A 15,000-nucleotide genomic window follows, 5' to 3' on the forward strand; every position below is an offset into this window, starting at 1 on the left:
GCGATTATTTTACCGTGAAAATGTATACCATAGTAGTTCCGACGATGTATTCATTCAGATAATAAACGAAAACTCTTTTCTCTTTTTTTCTCTTTCTCGCTTTGTTTATTATGCCTATTTCGTTTGATTTCGGATATCTCTAGTCTATTCCCACAGAATGTTTTAATAAAATGAATATAAAACAAACCATTTAAGTTTCCATTTAAAAGAGTTCATGCAATTAGGATATTAATTATAATTCTAGACAATCATAAATTGTTGTTTGTTCTTAAGTACACGTTGTCAAATGTAAGGCCTATACAAAAGCTGTTAGAATACACATTTTCCATTTAAATGTTGCCCGGTATCCATGGCCTATTATTTAAAATGGACAAACGTTTTCAAAAAAATGAAGTAAAAAATAAATAATTCTGTTGGTTTTAAATATTCACGGATCAATTCCCAACAGCTAAAGTCCTGTTATAGGCCTTGAGGTGAGATTGGGCCCCTGCCCCACGAGCGGGTCAGAGCTTTACTCTAGGCCCCTTGACGAAAGGGGCCGAGATCAAAAAAGTAGGCTCAAAGCACTATATTGACTAACGCTAATACACAATTACATATTGGTCGAATTTGTGATTGAAAAACATTTAATTTGGGGTTGTCCTCCATCTATGTACGAGTTTGAATAAGTAGGCCTACATGCTGTAATCTTTTTGTTTGTTAAAATATATATATATATATATATATATATATATATATATATATATATATATATATATATATATATATATATATATATATATATATATATATATATATATATATACATTTACTAAACACACACACATTTATATATAAATATATACATATTTGAAATATACAAGCGGTGTTAAGGGAGCTGGCCCACCCTAGCCCTGATCATTTGGTTGAGGGACACCCAGCAGTAGTAACAGCAGGGCATTCAATCTCATTGGACGGATATGCAAGCAACCACGTGGTCTGTGCGTAAGAAAAACACGGCCCTGGACATCTCGCGAGAGCTCAGCACCACAACCTTTAGCCTGCTTAGCACAACTTGCCTCTTTCATAAACAGGCAAGGTATTGTGTTCACCATGCACAGGGCTATCAACAAGACGAGACAGTTGGTAAGTGTATGACAGTAACCGACTCGCATCATATATATAGTAATGTCACAGCATAGCGAAGCTGTTAAATAAAAAATCGTATCAATGCTGCGTTGCTTGTATTTGTATGTAGCATCTTGCGAGCAAGCAACACACAGGGGAGGTTTACAAGCCAGCCAAACACTTTAAATTCACACAATGTCCCTCAATGAATCAAGCCGTTTCTTTTAGTATTATGGCGCGTATAAATCAAAGGTTCCTGTGACGAGTAATATTGTGTTATGGTCTAAATAGTCGAGTGTTGGCCTACTCAAGGTCTTATGATTTTTTTTTTTTTTTTGAGGTTACACAACTTCACGTCATGCTTTAACAGTCTTCATAAAACCAATCTAGTATTGGTGCTATATCTATGTTTCATACGTCTTTTACCGCCCGTGTGTCATTGTGAAGACCAGAGCCTTTATTGGGTAACTTGAATGACCTCCAGAGTATATAACTGTGGAGCTGGAGCCTCGCTTAGATAAGACTGGACTCGTCCTGTTCTAACCTGTCAGAGCTGAGCCTGCTCAAAGCCTGGCTGACAGACCTATCCGAGGATTTATTAACGTCTCAATTCTGTTTTATTGGGCTGTCAAGTCACTATTTATATGTGTATTATGTTTAGAAACCTACTCTTATTCTTATTCTTTCAATCCACATTAAAACTCTAATCATTGTTTGCTGCATTGTTGAAGAATGAGGCATTTATTATGTTCTTAAATTAGGAGCCGAGCCAGTATTCAGTATTTTAACTAATCCATTCGTTTTTAATTGGTCTATAATATAATGTATTGGGTCATACTATATCCTTAAACGCATAACTTATGTATTATTATTTATGACCACATTATTACCTCTGTGATGCTAACAAGATGTCCTCCGACAGGCTGGGTTCCTCCAGAGGTTCCAGAGCACCTTAGTGGTCGCGGAGCACAACAATGACAAGCTGACCCCCATCACCCTCAGCGCCATCACGGCCGCCAGAAAGCTCGGAGGGGAGGTGTCCTGTCTGGTGGCTGGGATAGACTGCACCAAGGTAGGGTCAACCATTTGACACCATTCCCACAATGCCTGCAAAGCTATTGACCAGACTTCATGAATGTTAGGTGTAACGGTTCAGGTTAGTCATGGTTCATTTTGATCAACAGTGTTCTGTACTGTTTAAAATTGTCTGTATATCTTTATACCTTTTTTTTTATTGAACAAAAATTGAATGAAAAATAAACACGAAATAAAACAATATAAAGCGGCATATTCTTAACAAAGTATTTAAATCCTGCATCTGCAACTGTGGATAATGGCCATCCCCAAGTGTTTAGAGATTACTATGGAGCGATCAGTGTCGAAAATGCTGGCTGCAGGCTGTAAAGAGAGTTGTTTAAGTGCACCCTAATGTTTGCAAATGGTCGCTGATCATTATTTTGCCATTGCGGTGTCCCACGTGGAATCCTAATGTTCCCAGATGTGGGCCTGAAGTGATATTTGCTCTCTCCGATTGCCATTCACCACCTTCATGTGGTTTTCTACTAATCAAATAAGCCCTTCTCAATTACCGATGGTCATCAATGGCTGTGTGTCTAACTCTAATGGATGTTATGTTTGCATATATGTCCATTTCTCGTCAACCGTTCATCCGATCGACTTGGCGGTTTTGAGTTTCTTCGATGAGCATTTCTCGAGAAAGCTGGACTATTTACTATAAACCGTTCAGTTATAGAACCAGTTTTTATCCAAAGCCACTTGCCGTGAATTCAGATACTTGTCTTTACAGAACAGGATATCCTCCAGGTAGGGATCAGACTCAGTATCTTTCCACTGGTACTCAAACCCCCTATCTGCTCCACTCTCCTACCTTGTCCAAGAGGAACCAAAACAATGTTTAGGGTTGTAACTACAAGGGCTGCCATGTCATAATACGTACATCATATGTTGTCCCACTCAGGTGGTGGCAGAGCTCAGCAAGGTGCTGGGAGTGAATAAAGTGCTGGTGGCCCAGCATGACGCCTTCAAAGGGGCGCTGCCCGGTACGTGCTGCTTCCCACCGGCCGACCTGCCATCAGAGTACACATGCTAAAGGGAAAGTTTTAGAGTGGTTGACTGTTGTCTTTGTGTCTGCAGAGGAGTTGACTCCCATCATTCTGGCCACCCAGCAGCAGTTCAAGTTCACCCACATCTGTGCCGGAGCGTCCGCCTTTGGAAAGGTGAGGCGGGAGATTTAGGACCTGCTGTTGGATTATTCTGTTCAAATGTTCACTGAATCTAAAGATGGGTTAATTAAGTAAATGTTTATGTACATTAGGAACTAGTTTATTATGTTTTATAAGGCACTAATTATGATTATAAGTATGAAATTCTTCTTCTTAAAAAAAAAATTAAAGCAATTACTATTTATAAAACACTGAAATTAATATACATTTCAAGAAAGGGGGTCCTTGATCTAATTCACATTTTTTGTATAATTTTAATGCATCAACTTCTTTCTTTGTAACAATACTGCCACCATTAATAATGAGGAATCTGTCGTTTCTATAGCTGTTATATTATGCCGCTGATGTGATATGGTGTCTTCTCTCCTCTCCGTCTGGTAGAACCTGCTCCCCAGAGTGGCAGCCAAGCTAGACGTGGCCCCCATCTCAGATATCATCGAGATCCAGTCCCCAGACACCTTCGTCAGAACCATCTATGCTGGTGAGGGCAGCCGGGGTCCGGTCCGTGTAGTTTGATGAACTTCTCCATGTAGGTCACTGTTTGTATGACTGTGGTGTTAACGGGTGGTGATGTTTGCTCCAGGTAACGCCCTCAGCACAGTGAAGTGCAACGAGTCCGTGAAGGTGTTCACCGTCCGAGGGACGGCGTTCGAACCCGCAGAGTCGGAGGGAGGCAGCGCTACGTCAGAAGACGGTAGGAAACGACCATAACACGTTATAAATGTTGAACTTACATGAATCCAAGGTATTGATTGGTCGTTTGACTCTGGATGTTTTGAGTGCAGTGGCCTCTTCCTCCGCCGTCGGGGTCTCTGAGTGGCTGGAGCAGAACCTGAGCAAGAGCGACCGCCCGGAGCTGGCCGGCGCTAAGGTGGTGGTGTCGGGAGGTAGGAGCACCCCCACAATTCACCGTGTGTGTGTGTGTGTGTGTGTGTGTGTGTGTGTGTGTGTGTGTGGAAAACATGCAATATCGTTGTTAAATATATCAATGATTTATTTATTGTTATATCATTAAATATAAATAGTGTCAACTAATTAAAAAAAAAAGACTTAGAAACTTGGATTTATCGGTCAGCCCTACTGCCGGTTTGTTTGTTTGTTTGTGTGTGTTTATCTTTCGTTACATTTCTCTCTGCTTTTGTGTGTAATTTAAACCAAACAGTAGTTTGTTCGTCAGACCTGAGACGTTTGTTTGTTTCCAGGGAGGGGCTTGAAGAGTGGGGAGAACTTCCAGCTGCTCTACGACCTCGCTGAGACCATGAACGCTGCAGGTTAGATACACATGATATGTGTGTTTGGATGAATTGTGAATTGTGTGTTTGGATATACTGTGATATTGTGTGGTAGTAGTATGTATTGATTTGTGTAGTGTAGTGTATGTATATATGTATAGTGATGTTGTGCATTGTGTTTCCAGTGGGGGCGTCCAGAGCAGCAGTGGATGCTGGGTATGTTCCAAATGACATGCAGGTGGGACAGACCGGCAAGATCGTAGCACCAGTAAGTGTTACTTTCCCCATTATCAACACTGTATCCCTTCGTCTCCGGTCTCCCAGTGGCCTCCCATTAACCTGTGATCTGTCGTGGTTGAGCCACAGCAAAGTGGTACTAATTGCTCTTCTGGGAAAATCATTGGCCGGCTCAATTTTGACATTTTTGAAGTACGGTAAAGCATAGATGGTTTAAACATGCGTAATCATTTGGTGGAGGATAGACAGTCTTTGTACATGAGACCCTCCCAGCCTCTACCTTCCTTCGTCTTTGACCGCTACTAGTCACAGGGTTTAGTTTTGACCTCATCAGACACAAACGCAGCTGGAATAATGAGAGGGAAAGAAAGGACCACATATTTAAGCGATAATGGCAAAACATTTTGGAGTTTAAATATAAATATGTGGACATGTGTAACCTCAATGCACAATCTGTAACTGGTTCTTGAGAAATTAGACGCAAATTTTATAAAACGCGCAAACAAAATCCACCATCTTTCGGTTACTTTTGCTCTAAAACGCCGGCTTTCCACTCTGGGTCGTTTCCGAAGTGTGCTCCGGTCGGGACGGATGCCCCGGTGTTTTTAAAAAGGTTATCTCTCCATTATCTGATTCCTCTCTGATACCACAGCTGCGATTACCCACACATTAGCGCCAATAAAGCGCAGTGGATGGCGCATTACGTGCCCTAAGTGATTTAGCTGATCCATTAAGGTCTGCTGCACTGGTGTCTGCACTCACAGACTCAGCCCGCCCGTCTAAATCACATTGTTCTCAAATGTTTTGACGAGCTTCTTGTGTCCTGCCCTAATGTGCTCAATTCAATTTCGTTTTTTTTGGAGTGCGAAGCCTTTTTAGTTAAAGTTTTTTCTAATCTGATATTTATGACAAATTCCGGTGCCATTTATTATCACAGAGAGTGGCAACATCAAATCACACAGGCCTCTGTTTCACTTGACATATCCTTTTGAGATGGTTGGTCACTAAACTCCTCAATGTAGACAAAGCTGCTGGGGGACTCTTTTCACGGGCTCTCCTGCACTTTGGGGGTGTCAGGGCGTGGTCCACTCAGAAAAAGGACCGGGTCCTCAATCCTAATGCCAAGATAATACTTCAGCGATACAACCAATCTGCATGCAGAGGCCGGCCCTGCTCTTGCCTACCCGGTGTTTTTGTTACAGTTCAATTGGCCTCTGCCAATCAAATTCAGTCTGTGTTCAGCTCTGCAGCCATGGAGCACTCAGTATTACAGCCCTGGTCGTTTTGTGCTGACAAATGGATGGCGTGCTCTTTTTGAGGCCCTCTGAAATATTGATATGGCGGTGCATTAAGCAGAGAGCCCTCCCTCAGGGACTAGAGGAGATGGAGAGAGGGGCCCCACAATGGCTCCTCATCTACGGGCGTTGTTTGTAGTATCAGGCGGGGCGACTGTTACTGAACTCAGCCTTCACCTGTTGGGCTCAAGCGGGCTACTTTTACTCTGTTTTATTCTGTTTTATTTAACCATTCCCAGGAACTCTACATCGCTGTGGGAATCTCAGGCGCCATCCAACATCTGGCCGGGATGAAGGACAGCAAGGTGGGGTTGTTGTGGTTGTTGTTGTTGTTGGACAGTGTTGGAGGTTCAAGCGCTGATGCTTAAGGATCTCCTTAGACAGCTTGGGGTTCATCTTCCTCGTCATTTAGTTTTATTGTTTTTTAGGGTTAGGGTTTAAAGTTGTATTTATCGTTTTCTGGTCGGTTCTATTCATTGACATTATTCTTTATATTTATTTTCAGACTATTGTTGCCATCAACAAGGACCCAGAGGCCCCCATCTTCCTGGTGAGCGACTTCGGCCTGGTGGCGGACCTCTTCAAGGTGAGAATCGCTCCCACCACCTCCCTCTCTGCAGGGAGCTTGTCTGTAAAGGCTTTACATGCTGCTCTCAGCTGTTAACACTTAACATGTTTCCTGGCACTCTGTTTAATCACCCGAGTGATCTGACCCACACAAAGTGACCGAGTGTGCGTACTCATAAAACAATTTCCCTGCTAAATTTTGCAGGGCCGCATTATTGCCCTCTCTAATGCAAATGTGCAGCCGCTGAATTATTAACTTCCTGAATTAATGAGAGGTGAGTTGTGGCCGACGCGCGTCGATACAACGGAGCAAAAATCAATCCATCGTCTGTCTGGCCTCCCTCCTGGAGAAATAATCCATAGCAAGGTGCAAAATAGAAACTTTCCAGGGTCACATGCAGCAGCCTCCACTTCCCATTGATCCTGCTGCCCTCTGATAGGACGGGGGGCTCTGGGTGGACCAATGGGATGTCCGAGACGGTGGGGGCGGGCGGTTGATGGGGGTGAAGGGTGAGAGATGGTGAGGGTAAGCACAAAAAATGCCTCAGACCAGCGGCCCGTGTGTATGTATCGGTGTGTCCTGGCCCCTAGTCATGTTTTATTTAGCCCCTCAATAGTGCATGATGGGCCCAGGTGTCCGGCTAAACTCAGTTATTGGTAATAATAGCTAGCGGCGGTGGAGCTGTGAGCAGCCACGCGATCACCTTACAGGTGAGCACTCCTCAGATAACCGCTTTAAAATGGATGGGCTCTCTCCTTTTCCTGCCGCTGGAAATGGATACCGGGGTCTGACTGGTGGCGGATGATATGGTTTTCCAGTTTGCTTGTCGTTTAAATTGGTTTAAATCGGGGTCCAATTGTCATTAATACGGCTGAGATGGGGGATGCCTTCAAAATCTAAAATAGTTGGCTTGGTTAGAGTTTTATATGAGTACATATCTCCATTGGTTTAACCTGTATTTAATCAGTCTGTTAGTTACATCCCTGTTTTTTGTACTTACTTTTAATTATTGTAGAGCTAGCGGGATGTACTTATAAACGTATCCGGTGTAATTGCATATTAGTTAGGCTACTAACTGAAGTTAGTAACTCCGGCCCTTAACATAGCCCTGTGATTAGGGCTTCCCTTGCAAGACAGCTTGATTCGTGAGATAACAATCCTGCAAGAATCCATCTTGTCCGGCTTCAAGTTATCCAATCAGCATCCTATGAGGATCTAAGTGAGATTGATAGCCAGTAGGGTGTAACGATACATGTATTCGTATTGAACCTAATCGGTACGGACGTCACGGTTCACTGCATGATTTACGCAGAGAATACACAGTATAAAATTTAATACAACTGGCGTGCAAATTAATTAATGTAATGCCGAACTAATGTTAGATTCGCGATCTTCAGGGACATCTGAGACGCCTGAAAGGGTTCCGGCAAGTTCGCGCTACACACGCAGTCGCGCTACACACGCGTTGATTGGTCGCAGAATCGCACTTCCGTGAGACAGGGGGATAATAAATAAACACATTAACGGCGAAAGCTTCGTTTGAAAACGTCGCACAAAAGTTTGCCGTTCTTCTTGGACGTCCTACATGGTTGATCTTTGCCCATTGTGCGTGTTCTTCTTTTTCCTTGGATTTATTAGGAGCCTACACTATGTCAGGCTGCTATGAGGTCACAATGCTAGCGTAGCTGCCGCGGCTATCGCGATCCGGTTTACCCCCCCCCCCCCCCCCCCCCCCCCCACTATAAGGGTACTGTCGGCGGTGGAAACGCGAGCCATATCTGAGCTGCGCCGAACCGCACCGTCACTGCTCCACCAACCGCACCGAACCGAACCGCAGCCTCCGGTGGAAATGGGCAAATTCTGTGTACTCTGCAGTTTCATAAATAAGACATACTGAATTTTCCGTTTTATAACTGATTGTCTTATTTTGTTTACAAGTTACGGATGGAGTCTGGAGGTGATGTGGGGTACTTATTGTTTACTGTTTACATCTTAGATTACACAGTTCAGGCTGTTACAGCTAGCTCAGGGGAGAGACTGCATGGCACTAGGTGGTACAACCTGAGACAGGTTTCCCTTCATTGTACCGAACTCGTACCGAACCGTGATTTCTGAACCGAGGTATGAACCGAACCGTGACTTCAGTGTACCGTTACACCCCTAAAAGCCAGTGATGGATGGTTCATCCAATCACCTGCCAAGTTATTCTTTTTAAGTGCCTGCCCCTTTCCAAACTGTTTCCAAAGACGACTTCTCAGATGGTTCTGTTTTGCGAACCATCCAGTGCGTTGGTTTTTTGGACAGGGACCTTTTGTTATTCCTATGTTGTGTAGAAATGTATAGACCAAATGATGGCTCTATATAGAGGAGTGCTGCTGCCCAACTTTAGTTCGCTATAATTCGGAGCGGGAATATCTGTGGAATGTACAAACTCTTTTTGAAAAAAATAAAATAAAGATGAGATGTGTGAATCTTTCAATACACCACCACAGTAGTGTACCTTCAGTTTTGTTATTCGGATGTTCCTGGCAGACGGTCTTCATCGTAAAACTTGTCCTACGGGGGGGTAACGGCAGAGGTTTTGTTTTGGAATAATTCATTAAATATCCATCTTCAAAACGTGCCTTAAATTATAAGATATTTAATAAGTACAAAACTATTTTGGATTACAATATTATTGCATTGATTGTTTACTAAAGTACATTGCACTGTGGACACCCTGAATGACCAATACATTTTCTTCTGCTTAGATTTTTATTTTCTTGTTGTTGAAAACAATGCTGAATGATTGACGCATAAGACAACAGCTGGAGATTACAATTTTTAGCTTTCTTAATAATATTCAGGTTCTTAAACGTAATATCCATTCTGTTTTTCTTGTCAGGCCGTCCCTGAGATGACTGCTGCCCTCCGCAAGTAAAGTGGAACACCAAACTCTTACCGTTTTCTTCAACACAAAAGACGGTTCACACTGTGGCCACCAGGGGTCGGTGTTTCCCGCCTGAGCCTGATGCGCCGCCCAACACATGGATCCGACTAAGCTCAGCTCGCTGCGCTACCAGCAGAAAGTTGTTTTTATAATTTCAATTTTCTAACGGCAACTGATGGGAGAGCTTGATTCTTCTCCAATCACATGATACCGCAGTGCCATTTCCTGTGTGCTGATATAGAGGTTCTGTACGTCTGAAACAAACTAATATTATATTGTGTTAAACTGACAAAGTGCAACTGACTTAAATCATTTTTGCCATGTTTTCATTTTATTCAATATCCGGCCGCAGTGGTTTCTCTCCATGATAATGATACAAAATGCCTGTGTTCTTTTACAATAAACAGGATTAGGTTCGCAATATCTAAAAGCAAATCTCAAAAGTTCATGCTATAATATGTTGCCCTCTGCGTGACAGTTTAACACTCTTCTATCAAGCCATGGCATGTATCATGGTGCCGTGGTGGAGACAGTCGGCTGGAGGTATTTACAGTTTAAAACGAGTCGGACCGCAGGAATGGGAGAACGATCATGAGATGAGTTTGTTAGGGTAGGTACCGCTTCAGAACAAATTAGGCTTTTCGGTTGATATGAAACAAACAAGCAAAGATTATCTTCTGTCTCATCTGGGCTCTCAGTCTTCACGCCACCTAACTGGATCCTTATCTCAATCACTTCAATCTGTATTATTATTATTTTTCTGTCATATTTGTCTTTTTTAAACCAATATGTTTGAGTTACAAAGGTTAGCGTTGTAATATAGAAAGACGTAAGAAAAGATGTTTAAATCTTAGCTCAAGGTAGTCAAATCTACCCTGCAGCGCTAGCATCGAAGAGGACGCGTCTTTAGCGAGGGCTGACCAGTTATAGAGCGAGCGGACATGATCTCATGAGTCCATGTCTCCGGTCCCTGAAAGGATGCAGTGGGGAAAGTCTCTGGCCCCGTCCGACGTCCACACCGTTTAGGGATGAAAACCCAATTGCTGGTTTCTTTGAGTAACAAGTTCACAACAGTCTGTACTGTAAATCCCTGTACTCTAACTTTAATAACCGGGTTCGTTGGGCTGTGCCCTGCTGTTGTGCTGTTTGGACGAGGACGTCCAGTGAGTCTCAACCACCGATTGGAGCTTCCTACCGAACGGTAGGAAGAATGTCGCACCCTATTCGGATCAACCCCCCCTCTGCAACAGTAATGGGGTTAGTCAAGTACCGATTCTTCCATGTCCCAGAGTGAGTCCGGTTCTCCTAGCTCCTCCCCCCTCCGTGCCCTGACCTACGCCTCGGCCAGGCGGCCGATGGGGCCGTCGCCCTGCTCCATCATGCGGTACTTCTCCTCCAGCAGCGGCTCGCTGCTCTGCAGGTGGATGAGGGGCTTGGTGCAGAAGGCGGGGCGCAGCTCCTGGTTCCTCTTGTTGTACAGGTTGAGCCGGTGCTCCAGCTCCGGGCTGGTCAGGCCCGAGCCCGCGGGGCTGGGCGGCTTCAGGTTGACGGGGTCCAGGCCCTTGGGCGCCATGCTGGAGGTGTCCGACAGTGAGGACAGCAGCTCCTGCACCGTGGCCACGTTGGCGGGGCCCCTGGGCGTGGGGTCGGGGCCCCTTGGCGTGGGGTCGGGGCCCAGCGCCAGGGGGCTGCTGTAGGGCGGCGGGTAGCAGCGCTGGCCGCTGTAGTCGTCAGTGGAGGTGGAGGCCTCGCGCACCGTGGAGCTGCAGTCGGTGACGGAGCCGCCCAGCGTGTGGCTGCTCAGGCTGTGGTGGCGCCCGCTGAAGCTGGAGAAGGTGGCGGCGGACGCGTCGCTCACGCAGCTGCTGGTGCGCTGCAGGTGGCAGGCGGAGGGCAGGCCGTCGGCGCTCACCAGCGACGAGGGCATCTGGCTGGGGTTGTTGGGCAGGTGCACGTCGATGGCGGCCGTGGTGATGACCCGCGCCGGGTCGGGGATCCCCATGTCTGGGGGGGCAGAACAGTAGGGGGCGTTAGAGAGAGGCTGGGGGGATGAGGGGGAGAATGTGTCTGAGAAGGGGGACCTCCTCTTACCGCTGCTGGGCTCGCTGTAGTACTGGCTGATGTAGTTGTTCATGTCGTCCTGAACGATATGGTCTAAAGACAACAATGAACGGTACAAAAACATCAGTTTGTTCTAAAGTCTCAGGCACAGAAACACCATTGTGCATTCGACATTCAGCCGGTGATTAATACCCCGGGCTTTGTGTTGAATGATTGAGGAGGTGGGGTGTGTTTGGACAGCGTAAAGCCCACCAGCGCACCTGAACCTCTATGGCGGTCAGAGAAGGGGTTCTGTTTTTATGGCTGATCCTCAGTCAGTCCAAGTGTGTATCTAAGTGCTGGCCCTTCAGAGACTCTCAGGAATATCAGACGGACTTCTTTTCATTAAGTGCTCCGCCGCTCTGAAATATTCACCCTGAACCAACGTCCTGAGAGGAGGTCTAGCGTCGTCCCTGGTCGTAACGGACAACATCTCCCGGTGATTAACAACACAGGCGTTTACTGAGGAACGTGGCCTGCTTAAAGCGCAGTCTGCGCGCACACGCACACGCACACGCACACACACACACACACACACACACACGCGTACCAGCAGCGCTGTGATTTATAGTTTTGATAAAGGACATAGCTGCAGTGTTTTCCAGCCCAGGCCTGGTCAGAAATGACAGCTGCTGTGTGGCCGGTAGTCCTGTGAGTTATGAGGATCCGTCGCGGAGCGAGAGCGGCTCAGTCCATCACCTCGTTCCGCTGGAAGGCTTTTATTGAAATTCACAGACGGGGGTTTTGAGGGGAGCTCGAGTGGCGTCAGGGCGCTGGCGTGATGTCCACCATTAATAAAGCGGCACAGTCGGCCGATCTACGGCCGATAGGACGGATGGCGGAAGAGATGCACCGTCGGATAAGAACTGATGTGTATGGAGCCTTCGCCTCTGTACCCATGGATGTGATTCGTTCGCTCTCGTTCACAGGTGGTGGATTACTTATATGTTCAGTTATCATCTCTCCTGCAGGGCTCTACGTCCCAGTCGCCCTTCTTTTATCATCCTCCTCATTTTGTTTGTCTGGTTTAGTGCTGAAAGATCGCACAATATTCCAGTCATTCTTTGTTTGACTGATGATATATAATGTGTTTACACACACACACCTCCTGAAATCCTGACATTGTGGGGACCTTGAGGGACCTTGAGGGGACTCTGGGTGTTCCCAGCCGTTACCTGTGGCTCCGCTGGGCCCCCTGGGGTGGGCCTGCCTGCGGGGCTCTGAGGGCCCCGGGGCCTGCAGGCCGTCCACCTCCTGGAAGGTGCTGTTGGGTTTGTTCCACACGTGGTGCAGCTGCATGGCGGCGTCCCGCTCGGCAGCCAGGTCCAGGTCCTGCTGGGCCAGGTGGGCCCGCAGCTGCCTGATCTCAAACTGGGGGACACAGGTGTCACGAGGGGGTTAGGGGGGTCTCCAGAAACCACCCTAACCCTCTGCTCTTACTGTTATTCAGGACTGTACTACAATTGAGTTGGATAGGACTTGATTGTATTACTGTTATTTTCCAAAAAAACCTAAATGAAGATGAAATAAGAGCATATGAACACAGGTCATTGATGATAGCTTCATCCATCTTTCTATAACGTTCCCCCGGCATCTTACTCCATTATCTATTTTAAACTGTCAAGCTTTTTTAGGCATTGTTGATACTATGCTACATTTGTTTAAGTGTTTTATAAATGAGACATAGAGGGCTGCCTACGTCATGCAGATCTGTTTGGTAGCGCTCTACTGCCCTCTGGTGAAACGATATCCTTACACCTCATGTGCTGTATAATTTTTCACGTCAAATACCAAAGACCCTTATCTTTGTTCAAACTTTTGTTAGTAGTGCTAGTTTGTATAGTAGTATATTTTACATTCAAAGCATTCGGATTGTATTACCGTATGTAGGTGGTATCATGAGAACCAAACACCAGTACGAAACACATTTAGCCACATAAATAACAGGATCCTATAAACATCAGGTGAAAACAAATCATCTCATCTATGTTGAGGCCTTCACACCAGTATAGACCCTTAGCTGTTCCTTGTTTCCTTTTGCAGTATTGCCCCAGCTCTCCACATTTCATTTTACTGTTTACATACTTATGAATATGATTAGTGACACAGAAATCGACCTAAAAGAGATCGATCACAGGGGCGTTTCTCAACCTGGCAGAGTAATACAGAGGGGGTTTAGGGTGCATAGGCCCTAGGGTTCAGAGGTTCTTGGGGTTCGGGTCAGGGTCAGGGTCAGGCTTAGGATGAGAGTGAGGGTCAGGGTTAGGGTAAGGGTCAGGGTTAAGGTTAGAGTCAGGGTTATGTGGAGGGGTAGGTTAAGGTCAGGGTCAGGCTTAGGATGAGAGTGAGGGTCAGGGTTATGTGGAGGGGTGGGTTAAGGTCAGGGTCAGGGCCGGGGCCAGGGTTAGAGTTCAGGATGGGGACGTACCGCCTGCTCCTGACAGATCTGGGTGAGGCGGTCCAGCTGCTCCTCTCGTACCGCCTTGGCCTTCTCATACTGCTGTACCTCCAGCTCCATCTCCACCTTCACCTGCAGGACGAAGGCTGCACCGCATGGACAGGGACGCCTTGGTGAGCAGGGGTGAGCAGTAGGCATGTCTCCACTGATGTGCCACTGACCCACATACGTCTGTATGGTTTTACCTCTGCTTTTGCAAGTTTACATTTTCTAATCGTGTAGGATTTCACCGAAACGACAACACACAGCAGTTAATCCGAGTGGATTCCATGACCAAACAGGTTGTTTGGTCAAGCACCAATCAAGTGTTTTTTATAGGGGAAGGTGTAAAAGACTATTTTACAGAGAGCTTGAGATTGAGTGTTACTTGTGTATTCATCGTTTATTTATGTGGTTGACGGACAACTTGAATTGTATCCCTCCTGTTGTACAGCATAATTTGTTCGGTGCGGGGGTTATAAATATAGCATGTAAATAATATTCTTACTGTAAAATGCAGCTGCCTGTGTGCGCGCATTCCTCCTCCACAAGGGGGAGGCAACGCGGTGCCGTTTACACCCGCGAGTCAAAGCATGCGATCAGCACGACGAGAGGGAAGGAAACCCGCCCAGCTCGAGGCCACCAGTCCTCATCTATCAGCCGACAGTCATGGACAGCGTCCCGACCACCGGCCCCGCGGCGTTCATCCCCCCCCGGGGCCTCACCGTCGATAATCCTCTTGGCCCTCCAGATGCGCAGGGTGATGATGAGGCCGATGGCATCCCAGGGGCTGCTGGGGCCGTTGGCCACCGTCGAGGCCACCATGGGGGCCAGAGAGAGGACGATCACCGC

At 46.2% G+C, this 15,000-nt stretch overlaps 2 protein-coding genes across 2 annotated transcripts in view; one reads left to right on the top strand and one right to left on the bottom strand.

The window, feature by feature from the left end:
• Positions 1 to 996: 996 nt before the first annotated feature.
• etfa (electron transfer flavoprotein subunit alpha) lies at positions 997 to 9,986 on the top strand. The gene is made up of 12 exons (XM_079743446.1): positions 997 to 1,125; positions 2,030 to 2,179; positions 3,086 to 3,167; positions 3,262 to 3,344; positions 3,732 to 3,831; positions 3,934 to 4,044; positions 4,136 to 4,237; positions 4,553 to 4,621; positions 4,768 to 4,850; positions 6,354 to 6,419; positions 6,620 to 6,700; positions 9,567 to 9,986. The coding sequence occupies exons 1-12, from the start codon at positions 1,093 to 1,095 to the stop codon at positions 9,600 to 9,602; spliced, it is 996 nt and encodes a 331-aa protein (XP_079599572.1). The 5' UTR covers positions 997 to 1,092; the 3' UTR covers positions 9,603 to 9,986.
• A 185-nt stretch (positions 9,987 to 10,171) lies between these two features.
• The window catches only part of tmem266 (transmembrane protein 266), a 22,442-nt gene continuing 17,613 nt past the window's right edge, over positions 10,172 to 15,000 (bottom strand). The window contains exons 7-11 of the mRNA XM_079743443.1: positions 14,874 to 15,000; positions 14,140 to 14,255; positions 12,887 to 13,082; positions 11,703 to 11,765; positions 10,172 to 11,615 (exon numbers count right to left, since the gene is read on the bottom strand). The exon at positions 14,874 to 15,000 is cut by the window's right edge and continues 12 nt beyond it. Of these exons, the coding sequence (XP_079599569.1) occupies positions 10,945 to 11,615; positions 11,703 to 11,765; positions 12,887 to 13,082; positions 14,140 to 14,255; positions 14,874 to 15,000 (1,173 nt within the window). The 3' untranslated portion in view covers positions 10,172 to 10,944. The remainder of the gene's footprint in view (positions 11,616 to 11,702; positions 11,766 to 12,886; positions 13,083 to 14,139; positions 14,256 to 14,873) is intronic.

This window comes from Pollachius pollachius (assembly GCF_949987615.1).
Source record: "Pollachius pollachius genome assembly, chromosome: 9".
NCBI lineage: Eukaryota > Metazoa > Chordata > Actinopteri > Gadiformes > Gadidae > Pollachius > Pollachius pollachius.

Bases quoted from the DNA above. Each gene is read 5' to 3' on its own strand.
- etfa (XM_079743446.1), top strand. From the start codon at position 1,093: ATGCACAGGGCTATCAACAAGACGAGACAGTTG. The intron at 4,238-4,552 runs GTAGGAGCACCC...GTTTGTTTCCAG, and splicing joins TAAGGTGGTGGTGTCGGGAG to GGAGGGGCTTGAAGAGTGGG. The intron at 4,851-6,353 runs GTAAGTGTTACT...AACCATTCCCAG, and splicing joins CCGGCAAGATCGTAGCACCA to GAACTCTACATCGCTGTGGG.